General features: G+C 42.2%; 1 protein-coding gene across 1 annotated transcript in view; it reads left to right on the forward strand.

Annotated features, from left to right (window-relative positions):
• Window positions 1-12,673, forward strand: part of EML6 (EMAP like 6) — a 229,424-nt gene that overhangs the window by 90,835 nt on the left and 125,916 nt on the right. The window contains exons 5-6 of the mRNA XM_037047921.1: window positions 1,172-1,357; window positions 3,187-3,322. Of these exons, the coding sequence (XP_036903816.1) occupies window positions 1,172-1,357; window positions 3,187-3,322 (322 nt within the window). The remainder of the gene's footprint in view (window positions 1-1,171; window positions 1,358-3,186; window positions 3,323-12,673) is intronic.

Raw genomic sequence — 12,673 nt, forward strand, 5'->3', positions numbered from 1 at the left:
TTTTCCTCACATTTCCTGTCACCTAGATTTGCCTAACCCTGCTCTCCTGAACCCCAGTGCGATTTCTTCCTCACTGTGGATCCCAATCCTGCTCTCACTCATCCCAATTAATTCAACGTGTTTTTCTCTCTTTGAATTCTCCTGCCACTTGCAGGTGGCCTGAATAGGCTGCCTTAAAATGGTCTTTTGTTGTTTTACGTGTATCTTCATTAGATTTGAAGTTCCCAAAGCAAAGACTGACATGTCAATATTTTATCATGTATAATCCCCCTGAACCCTTCCTTACCCTCAGGGAGCTGTGAAGACTCTCTTCTCCCCGCCCAACACGGGTAATAACAACTGCCTTAGCCGCTTCTCAAGGGTATTACGAAGATTAAGTGACTAGACATATGTAAAGAGCCATTGTAAACTGTGAGGGACTGTGTACGTGGCACTAAAGTTAGACCAGTTCATGTATTTGAAAAAAAGTATGGCAAAGCAAAATATGTAATTTTTATGAAACCATGGGAGTCTCCCTGCTGCCTTCCATAAAGTAGCTCAAGCTCTATGCTTGTGGTTTTGCACCTGAGAAATTACACCAATAAAACTGAAAAGCCTCGTCGGTTCTTTGGCTATGTAGAGCTATAGCTTATATGTAAAAACTTACTTATTTCTATGTAACATTTTTACAGTGAAGATTTATAGTATTTTTAGTTAGAAACAGATTATTTCCAAATATATTTATATACACCAAAAATGCCTAAAATGTTAACAAGAGGTTGCAGGTAGTCTGAATTTTCCTGTTTATCTTTTCTGTATTTCTAAACTTCTCTACAGTGAACCTATACTAGTTCTATAATTTGACAAATACATCAAACAAAAGCATGATGATTCATCCTCTGTATTCTAAATCTGGGGACGCTGACATTTGATATTAAATTATCATTAAACAGTAAAGTTTTGAAATTTTGGAACTTTGAACATTTTGAAATATCGTAAGTTTTTTTTAATCTGCTAGTTGGCTAAAATGTTTTACGGTTCTCTACTGTCGCAGCAAAACAAGTTAAATTACGTGTACCTAGTTCAGCTGTAGCAAATTATGTAACACATTGAAATGTAAGCAAGTAAATACTAATAATGACGTGCATTGGAATGCTCTATTTTTGGATCTATTTATTTTATCACTTCCTAGTTTTGGACACTATGTGGAAATGCTCTGACTGCAAAAAGAGGGATATTTGGCAAAACAGGGGATCTTCAGACCATCCTTTGCCTTGCGTGTGCCAAAGAAGATATCACCCACTCCGGTGCTTTAAATGGGGACATCTATGTCTGGAAAGGGCTCAATTTAGTCCGCACCATTCAAGGAGCACATAGTGTGAGTATTCCTAGGTGGAAATTTGGTGTGATTTACTTAGTAAGTTAAGGCCACAAGTCTCTCTCTCTCTTCCCCATTGCTGAGGGCCATCCAGCTCTGCTGAGCAGTCCCTAAACATGCCCGAAAGATTTCCCAAAGTTTTTTGTTCACCTAGAAGAAATATTTTAAAAACACTATAATTTAATCAGCCTTCTCTTCAGTTACTAACTGGCTGATTAGTGTTGCTATTCATCAACGGCAGCTCAGCAGAAGACTGGAACTATTTCGTTGTCAGTTCCCTCTCACCAACCAGCACTTCTCATACTTGAATGTGCGTGCAAGTCCCCTGGGGATGGTGTTGATGTGCAGACTCTGACTCAGTGCGTCTGGGGTGACCTCACTGCTGCCAGCCTATGGCCCACCCATTGAATAGCAAGGCTGGGGATGACTACTTCTACATGCATTAGGAAGGTAGATTTTCCTCGCCTCTAGGTCCACATCACGAGCTGTTAACATGCAAATAGAAACCATGGACAAACTCTCTTTTGATGGTCTGCGCTGTGAGGACAGGGCGAACTTTACTTCTGAGCTCTCTGTTAGATTTTGACACATATTAAAAAGGTTCCATTGCTCTATTTATAGACGACAAAATGGAGGTAACATGAAACATAAAGCCTATTATGGTGAATAGAGGCGTGGTAAAATGTTACAGGAGACTTGAGATCCCTTTTGCTTATTGCCTCCAAATTGATCCCCTATTATTATAATAGGGAGAAAAGTTTAAAGAACTCTTAGAAAAAGAGCTGTGAAATTTTAGACCTTTCACTGTCTTGTATGTTCAAGACCAATTTTTCTTGGCTTAGATAGTTATGAAACAGCTTTTAAAACAAAAAGTGTCCTTATTCATAAAAGCAGCTGCCTTAGTAACCTAATTTCTTTTTTCTCTGGATCTTAGGTCAACACTGTTCACTTGTAGCACTTTTAAACAGACCAAATAATAAAATATTTTCCTGCAGAAAAACATCTTTAAATAATGAAACTATTTCAGACATAGAAAAGCATCTTCAAGGATGCGTAAGCTACCACCACTATAATTTATGCTCTCAGGTGGACTCAGGTGGTGCCTTCTTTTTTTTTTTTTAATTAAAAATCTTTTTATTTAAGCCAATGTGCTCCACTTTCTTCCACACCAGAGAACCCTTTCTTTTCTTTTTTTAAAATATTTTTTTATTTATTTATCTTTAGAGAGGAAGGGAAGGAGAGAGGAAGAGAAACATCAATGTATGGTTGCTTCTCGTGCATCCCCTGCTGGGAACTGGCCCCTAACCCAGGCATGTGCCCTGACTGGGAATCGAACCACGATCATCTGGTTCGCAGGCCCGTGCTCAATCCACTGAGCTGCACCAGCCAGGGCTCTAGGTGGTGCCTTCTTGAGTTCATGGAGATGTGGAAGTGTTTATGTTCCTAGCCCGAATGTCTTTATTTGATTATTTGGGCGGCAATTTATATGAAACCCCTCCATCGTTTTATTTTTCTTTGTACTGATCAGTTGTCACATTTTTTTCTTCATAATGATCACTTGTCTGCTTTAACCAAGGAATTCCGAATAATTTTTTAACAACCTGCCATCAGTTTACTAGTGGCAAAGGATGTCTTGAAATAATTAGCTCTGGTGGTGTTTATCATTAATTTTTAATCTAGCTAAAATAAAGGGTACTCTAAATGGCTTCTTGTTTCATTGTCAGGATTTCAGCAGAGAACAGGGATTTGTTTTGATTTTCAATCATCAAGACTCTCCATCACTGTCTAGAATGATGGCGGCACTGAGTGTTATCTGCCTTAATTAACAGGCTGGGATCTTCAGCATGTATGCTTGTGAGGAAGGCTTTGCCACTGGCGGACGTGACGGGTGTATACGACTGTGGGATACTGATTTCAAACCAATAACCAAAATTGATCTCAGGGAGACAGAACAAGGATATAAAGGTAATACATGTATTAATACTTACCCATAACTGTAAGGGTCTTAAATGCAAGATGAAGTTTTATATTTGTTTTCCTGTAACTATCAATTCCACAGAGGACTTAAGACAGTTTACATAAATATATCTAATACAAGATCGAAAGTATGTTAAAAATAAATGGATGCCCCTTTTTCTAAACTGCACAAAGGTATCTATGCATGAGCAGTGGTCCTGCTCAAAGGTAAACACAATGGTAAAACTACGGAGTGTTATCCTGGGAAATGGTACTTTCACTTGTAAAAATGGGGATGCTTACAAGTGAAATGTGACTGCACCCAGCCTCTGAAAATAAATAGCCAAACAAATAAATAAGTGATTGGAAAAACAAGACAAAGAAATTATTTTTTAAAAAATAGCTTTAGAGTAATAGCCACCATATCAGTGGACGGTTAAGAGTGTTGGCTCAGAGCCAGGAGGGCTGCATTCAGTTCCAACTTTTACCTGTGATAGATTTGAGATCTTGGTCAGATTTCTTCACATCCTCTGGGCTTCCTTTTCCTCCTCTGTAAAATAGGGACAATACTAGCACTGACCTCATGGAGTAGTGTGGGAGTTAAATATACTCTCAAAGTGCTACGTCGTGGTGCACAACCAGCATTCAGTAAATGTGAGCTGTTACTAGAATATATTGAGTATATATGTACCAGAGAATACACAGCAGTTTGTGTCTTTTTAAATTCTCATGATAGTCTTATTACCTCATTTTTAAAAGATTTTATTTATTTATCCTTAGAGGGGAAGGGAAGGAGGGAGGGAGAGAAACATCAATGTATGGTTGCCTCTCGGGCGTCCCCCGCTGGGAACTGGCCTGCAACCCAGGCACATGCTCTGACTGGGAATCGAACCGCGATCCTTTGGCCCACAGGCTCACTCTCAAACCACTGAGGTATGCCAGTCAGGGCTTATTATCTCATTTTTACAGGTGAGGAAGTTGGAGCTGAGAGAGAATAAAGAGGAGAATGTAAATAGGAAAGATAAGCTGAAGTCGCATGTGATGTTAATACACTAAGCACCTATGGCAAGCACTGTTCATTTGTGGCAGGTGGGCCTCAGACCTGGCCGTGGCCCTGGCAGCCAGCGCTGAGGGAGGGGTGCTCAGTACGTGAGTCATGGCGTCCACGGGTGAAAACTTACCCACTGCTCAGGTGAAGGGAAATTACACCCACAGCAGAGAGGAGAGAGAAATGTCCAGAGAATCTTCCTAGAGAAGATTTTGCAACATAAGACCCAAAGTCTTTAAAAGACTTAAAGTGAGCTGTTATTCATTGGGTTGTTTTTCCTTAAGCCCCTCCATGTGGGCTGCTGGCTCTGTGGCCACAGTAGTTCATTCATAGGCCACCCTGTGTGGCCTGCTCTCCGCTGGCCTGGCGGGGGGCTCCAGAGGACTGAGAGAAGAACACACAGACTACCTGTCCTTTGGGCCTCCTCCTCAAATAATATTGTCTTCAATCTAATCTTTCTTTCTTTTTTCATAGCTGTAAGTAATCTTTTTAAAAAAGATTTTATTTATTTTTAGAGAGAGGGGAAGGGAGGGTGGAAGAGGGAGAGAAACATCAATGCGTGGTTGCCTGTTGGGCACCCTGCACTGGGGACCTGGCCCATAACCAAGGCATGTGCCCTGACTGGGAATCAAACTGGAAAGCCTTTCGTTTGTAGGCCAGCACTCAGTCCACTGAGCCACACCAGCCAGGCAACCAAATCTTTCTTAAAAATGAGCAACAGGAAAGTGAGCAGGCTATTATACTTCCTACGTATAACCAGAGTCCAGCCGCCTTAAATACTTTGTTAAGTTTTTTTTTTAAGTATATTTATAGTCTGCTAATCTAGAGGTTGGATTGTTATTTTCTTATGGAAGCTTAGGATCCTAGTGTGGATACGTCTCTGAATACCAGGCACAGGGGACAATGTGGAAAGTTACCGAATTTAGTGTCCACTTCAGTGCATCGATCAGGAGACAGTGAAGGCCCTTGGTTATCTGCTGCAGAGCATGAGCCAGGGCACCTTTATCCAGAAAAATACTCAAGCTGATAGAAGCAATTATGAACCCAAAGAGCAATGTAAAAAATGTTAGAAAAAGCTGTCAAAGTGTTTGACCTTGAACTCTGAAACTTCAAGGTAAACTAGGAACAAAACTTAGATAACTTGATAGATGGGACTGTTGACCATAAACTGGCTAGATGTTGGGGAGCAGCACCCAGAAATGATGACTCCGTTTTGGCAGTGACTTTAATCCAGCTCATCCAAAGCTCATATCACACAATTAACGAATACATTTTGACATGTGGGGATCAGGGAAAAAGCCACATTTACCCTGCTATACTTTTCTCCGTGACTTGCGGCCCTTACAGGAGAATTCAAGAACTGGTTCAGAATGAGCGTTCTCATGACCAGGTGTTTGCACTGACTGCACACGGTGAACCCCACGGCCTACTCCGATCCTGAGAGTCAAAGAAAGACGGTCAGGGACACCTTTCATGATGTACCACTCCTGAGAGATCCCCCCCACACTCCCTTGCCAACATCAGAGCAGATACAGGCAGTGGACGGCAGACAGGCAAGCCTGCCTATGTCTCACAGATGTGGCCCATAGCACGCACCCAGGCGTTCAGGGTGTCAGAGCAGACAGGGGTTGGCGTGCGTTTTTAGGTGAGTGGCCAGTGGGACAACAGCTTGCATTTCAGGGGCGGTGGTGGTAAAGAACCAGATCACGCTGCAGTCTGAGCTCAAGGGACGCATGAGCAGGGGCACTGCTCCTCGAGTGGCAGCCTGTTTCTTGCCAGTCATTTTTGCAACTGCTCCTCATTACCAATACGCTTATTTACTTAGTATGTTGCTGAAGTCGGTGCTAGTAGATCTTTCTCTGTTTTTACTCCTCATAAGCAATAGCTTTAAAATTATGGCTTCAATATCCTCTTCTTTGTATATGTATACATGCACATATATATTTACTGAATCAAAGTAAGTTCTAACTATTGAAATAATAAATTTTGCCCATGTACACCCCCTCAGTAGTGCCTTTGCCTGTCACACTTTTGGCAGCACTAACAGAAGTCTGTTACTTACTGTCAAACTCTCAAAGAAATGCTGGCGTCTATTCCAGCCCTCAGTGGAATGTCTGATGTCAAAGGAACAGAAGGCTTTTGGTTGAAATGTTGGTAACGACGCCAAATTTGGCCAAAGTTCTTGAGCCTGTAGGGACAGGACCATGCAGAGGAAACCTGCTGTGATCCTGCGTCACGCTCAAGGATGCTGTCCCCTGACCCCAGCATCACAAGGAAGCAAGGAAGAAGGCTGAGTTCAAAGCCGCTTGGCACAGTCAGAACACCTTCTCTGAGGTGACCTCTGAGGCCAGTTGCCAGGGCCACCCTGTGTCAGGGTGCCCTCTAGGGCATGAGAAGGTAGGAGTGGGGCCTGAGTGAGAAAGGAGACCCAGCACAAATATAGGGGTTAAAATACTAGGATGTGAGGGGAGAATTAAAAGTAATTTTTTAGAATATATTTTATTGGTTATGCTATTACAGTTGTTCCATTCCCCCCCCCCCCCCTTATTCCCATCCTCCCTGCACAGCCCTGCATCCTCCACTTTAGTTTATGTCTAAGGGTCACACATGTAAGTTCTTTGGCTTCTCCATTTCCTATACTATGCTGAGCCTCCCCCTGTCTATTTTCTACCTACCATCTATGCTACTTATGCTCTGTACCTTTTCCCCCTCTCTGCCCCTTCAACTCCCCCACTGATACCCTCCATGTGATCTCTATTTCTGTGGTTCTGTTCCTGTTCTAGTTGGTTTGCTTTGTTTTGGTTTTGTTTTCTTTTTTTTTAGGTGCAGTTGTTAGTAGCTGTGAGTTTGTTGTCATTTTACTGTCCATATTTTTTATCTCTTTCTTAGATAAGTCCCTTTAACATTTCATATAATAAAGGCTGGGTGATGATGAACTCCTTTAACTTGACCTTATCTGAGAAGGATTGTATCTGCCCTTCTATTCTAAATGAAAGCTTTACTGGATAGCACAATCTTGGATATAGGTCCCTGCCTTTTGTGACTTCGAATACTTCTTTCCAGAACCTTGCCTGCAAGGTTTCTTTTGAGAAATCAGCCAATTGTCTAATGGGAACTCCTCTGTAGGTGACTGTCCCCTGATCTCTTGCTGTTTCTAGGATTCTCTCCTTCATTTTAATCTTGGCTAATGTAATTATGATGTGCCTTGATGTGTTCCTCCTTGGGTCCACCTTCTTTGGGACTCTGAGCTTCCTGGACTTCCTGAAAGTCTATTTCCTTTGCCAGATTGGGGGAGTTCTCCTTTATTACTTGTTCAAATAAGTTTTCCACTTGTTGCTCTTCCTGTTCTCCTTCTGTTACCCCTATAATTCGGATGTTGTAATGTTTAAAGATGTCCTGGAGGTTCCTAAGCCTCTCCTCATTTTTTTTGAATTTTTGTTTCTTCATTCTGTTCTGGTTGGATATTTATTTCTTCCTTCTGCTCCAAACTGTTGACTTGAGTTCTGGTTTCCTTCCCATCACTGTCGGTTTCCTGTAGATTTTTCTTCATTTCACATAATGCAACCTTCATTGCTCCCAGTGAGTACCTGAAGCATCTTGATAACCAGTGTTTTGAACTGTGTATCTTATAGGTTGGCTCTTTGTCACTTAGTCATATTTTTTCTGGAGCTTTGAACTGTTCTCTTATTTGGGCCATTTTAAAAAATCTCCATGCACCTGTTATGTATAAGGGGTGGGGCCTTAGGTGTTCACCAGGTGGGGCAACCCACATGGCTGCATTGTGATGTTGTATGTGGCGTGAAGGGGTCTGAGAGGAACAGTGCCACTTGCTGCTCTCTCTGATGGTTTTCAATCACTTCTTCAGCTACCCACAAGCAAACTGGGCCCTGCTCTCTCTGTTGGTTTTCAATCACTTCTTCAGCTACCCACAAGCAAACTGGGCCCTTCTGGTGCTGATTCCCAGGTGGGTGGTTTTCTGTACATTCTAGGACCCTATGGGTCTCTCCAATGAACTCTCTGTGAGGCTGGGAGTTTCTCCTGTTGCCGCCTCAACCCCGACAGGTGTTTTCAGTCAGGGGCTTTGAGGCTTTATCTCCTTGAGCTGGAACCCTGGGTTGTATGGTCTGTCTCGCTCCCCAGTTGTTCCTCCCAGTTTAGCTGCACACAAATGTGGGACCACCAGGTCTGCCAGCCACCACCTTGCTGCAAGTCCTCTCCACCTTGGCTCTCCCTCCTACTAGTCTGGATGAATGTTTCTTCTTTAACTCCTTGGTTGTTGGACTTTCATACAGTTCAATTTTCTGTCAGTTCTGGTTATTTTTTGTTTTTGAATTTGCTGCTGTCCTTCTTTTGGTTGTGCAAGGAGGCACTGTATGTCTACTTACACCTCCATCTTGTCTAGAAGTCTCTTGGGTAAATTAAAGGTAATTGGAATGTAAATAGTTTTCTGGTACAGCTTTCCCTTCAGCCAGCCAATACCATACCCTTGGTTCTCTGAGATTTATTTGCAGCATATGGGGCAAAGAAGAGTGAAGGAAAGGCAGAGAAAGAGGGTAGGACAGGGATGGGACAAGAGGAGGAAGGCTGGGTGGACAGAAGTTTGGACGTGCTTCATCCTGTCCCATCCCACCTCAAAAGAAACCTTGGCTTTCTCCTCCACCTCACTCAGGCTCTCTGCCTCAAAATTGGAAACAAAGTATATTTGAAAGGAGTGGATTCAAACAAAGCGATGCTAGAACTCCCTTGCTCTGGATTTGAACATAAAGCTACATGCTTGAATGGTTTTATTCTTGTAAGAATTTCTTGACATAAATGAGCCTTCTTCCATATTTTCAGTGTTTTTGTAGCAATGACTCTTGAATTCATTTCCATGGAAATATTTGACCCATTTTACTCAGTCAAATAGCTTTCTCTACAAATTTAGCAAAAGTATTAATCATGGCCACATCCCAATTCCTGTGACACTGTACTGATGTTCTTATTCCTTAAATTTAAAAAAAATATGTATTTTATTGTTAATACTATAACAGTTGTCCCAATTTTTTCCTCTTAACCCCCCTCCCCCAACTCCCTCAAGCAATCCCCACACCTTTGTTCGTGTCCATGGGTCATGCCTGTATGTTCTTTGGCTATTCTATTTCCTATGCTGTACTTTACATTCCCATGACTATTCTGTGACTACCAACTTTTACTTCTTAATCCCTTTACCTTTTTCATCCATCCACCTGACCTCCGTCTTATCTGGCAGCCATCAAAATGTCCTCTGTATCTATGATTCTGTTTCTGTTCTTCTTGTTTATTTTGTTTTTTAGATTCAGTTGTTGATAAATATGTAGTACCATTTTATTCATATTTTTATCTTCTTCTTAAAGAAGAACCATTAACATTTCATATAATACTGGTTTGGTGGTGATGAACCTCCTTAGCTTGTTCCTGTCTGGGAAGCTCTTCATCTGTCCTTCGATTCTAAATGATAGCTTTGCTGGGAAGAGTAATCTTGGTTGTAGGTCTTTGCTTTTCATCCCTTTGAATATGTCTTGCCAGTCCCCTCTAGCCTGCTAAGTTTCTTTTGAGAAATCAGCTGTCAGTTTTATGGGAACTCCCTTGTAGGTAACTAACTGCTTTTCTCTTGCTGTTTTTAAGATTCTCTCTTTGTGTTTAACCTTTACATTTTAATTATGATGTGTCTTGGTGTGGGCCTCTTTGGATTCATCTTGCTTGGGACTCTCTACACTTCCTGGACTTGTATGTCTATTTCTTTCACCAAGTTAGGGAAATTTTCTGTCATTATTTTTTTAAATACAGGGTTCACAAATAACGCCCCTTTGTTATTACAAAATCATAAGCATGTAATTCTGTAACATAACAACATCACACTCGAGCACACCAGATGACATTTTAGGTGAAATGTTCAAATTAAAACTACAAATTGTTACATCCATATTATTACCTTACCAACCACACTCAAGCAGGTCTTTCTTCTGCTGGACCCTGTAGGTTTCCCATTTCTTGCTGTCTGTTTTCTCCTTCCAGTACCCCCATGGTGCAACTGTTGGTATACTCAGAGTTGTTCCAGAGGTTCCTCATTTTTTTTCAGTTCTTTTTTCTTCTTGCTGTTCTGTTTGGTTGCTTTTGGTTTCCTTGTATTCCAGGTCACTAATTTGATTCTCGGCTTCAACCACTCTACTAATGTTTCCCTATAAATTGTTATTTATTTCATTTAATATATCCTTTGTTCCTGACTGGATCTTTCTTATGCTGATGAGGTCCTCACTAAGTTCACTGAGCATCCTTATAACCAGTGTTTTGAACTCTGCATCTAGTAGCTTGCTTGTCTCCATTTTGTTTTCTTTTTCTGGAGTTTTGATCTGTTCTTTAATTTGGGTCATGTTCCTTTGTTTCCTGATTTCAGCAGCCTTCCTGTGTTTGTTTCTATATTAAGTTGAGCTGCTATGTCTCCCAGGCATTGTAGAGTGGCCTAATGTAGTAGGTGTCTTGTAGGGTCCAGTGGCACAGCCTCTCCTATTACCTAAGCTGGGTACTCAAGGTGCACCTACCATGTGGGGTATGTACACCCTCCTGTTGTAGTTGAGTCTTGATTGCTGTTAACACATGCAAGGGCAGCCACTACCTGTGTTTTTTTCTGGGGTCACACAGCCTAAGCTACAAAGTGATCTGCAGGTGGCTGCTATTTGTGCTGGGCTCGGACGTGCCTAGGTGAGGCCAAGCTGTGAACCACCATCTGCTGCTGATAGTGCTGGTCCTGTGGCAAGTTAGTGAAAGGTATGGGGCTCACTGAAGCCAGATGCTGCTGCTTTGAGAGAATTTGGAAAATTTGAAGCATGGGTCAATACAAGTCATTTGTGTGTAAAATTCACTGGGAACAGCTTGTGTGGGCCTGAAAGTTGGGTGGGGCATGGACTGAGGGAATCACCAGGTTGAGGCTAACAGTGTGACGCAGGTTGATGGAGACTGAGATACAGCACCTTCCTTGTGGCTCTGTGGCTCTGTGGGAGGAGGGCTCAGAAAAGGAACAATGTCTTTTGCCGGTACTTCTGTCTGGGAGAAAGCTGCCCCACAGCTCCTGCCCTGGTGCCGGACAATTCAGTTCTTCCCCGTATGACTCTGACACCTTTCAGTCTGCTGCCCCTATGCTGGATCTTAGAGGAGTGAGTCCTGTGAAGGCTGTGCATGGGCCCTTTAAGAGGAACTGCCTGGGATTCCAGAAGTTTCTGCCTTCCACAGCTTAAATTCCCACTTGTTTTTACAGCCAGAAGTTATAGAGACTTACTTTCCTGGCACTGGAACCCTGGTTTGATGGGCCTGGTGTGTAAGGCTGGTACCCGTTGCTCCTTAGCTATCCCTCCTGATTTTTATTCACCACATGTGGCTGTGGGACCGGCCTGTTCCGCATCTCCACCCCTCCTACCAGTCTTGATGTGGTTTCTTTAATTATGTAGTTTTAGGGCTTCCATTCAGCTTGATTTCTGAAGGTTCTGAATATCAGTTGTTTTATGGATTAGTTGTAATTTTGATGTGGTTTTATGAGGAGGTGAGCTATGTTTACTTGCAATGCCCTCTTGACCAGAATCCCAGGCCTGTAACTTCTTTAGTGAAAGGTTTTAAGTCAGCCCTGTCCATTGTGCTTCCTTAAATTTAAATATATTAATTAAAATTCAGAAACTGTTCCTTACTAGTGTTTGGGAATCCACATCTATGTATAAGATCCCAGTTGGAGGCATACCTTGTTTTATTGCCCTTCACTTTATTGAGCTTCACAGATGTTGCACTTGTTTTACAAATTGAAGGCAAGACCCGCCACCAGCAAAAAAGATCATGACTCCCTTTATTGTAACACTTGCTTTGTTGAGGTGGTTTGGAACTGAATCAGCAACATTTCTGAGGTATGCCTGTGCTTAGTGTGCTACCTGTGAAGGCTTCCATTGCCCCTCCTGTAGACTTCCAGAAGAAATGCAAAATGAATCTGGCAGTGTCCACGTTGCCCCAGACTCCACTGGTATGTTACATGAACCCAAAATCCAAACTTTTTTGAATTTCAAAATGCACCCGATCCCAAAGACTTTCAAATACATGGGATGATGGGCCTCCAGTACATTTTTAGAGACTGTCAAATTCTGGGATTTTCAAGCTGGGAGAGACATTGGATATTAGTGAGTGGAAGTCTCTCACCTTATGGATGAGTAGTATGAGGCTCAGGGTCATTGATGTCAAGCTAATGTGGAATTAGGGACCTAACTCAAATATCACGCGGAACTCACAGTGCATTCTGAGTGTGGTCACTTTAAAATCCA

Source organism: Sturnira hondurensis, unplaced genomic scaffold, assembly GCF_014824575.4.
Source record: "Sturnira hondurensis isolate 20B ecotype Veracruz unplaced genomic scaffold, ASM1482457v3 Scaffold0006413, whole genome shotgun sequence".
Taxonomy (NCBI): Eukaryota; Metazoa; Chordata; class Mammalia; order Chiroptera; family Phyllostomidae; genus Sturnira; species Sturnira hondurensis.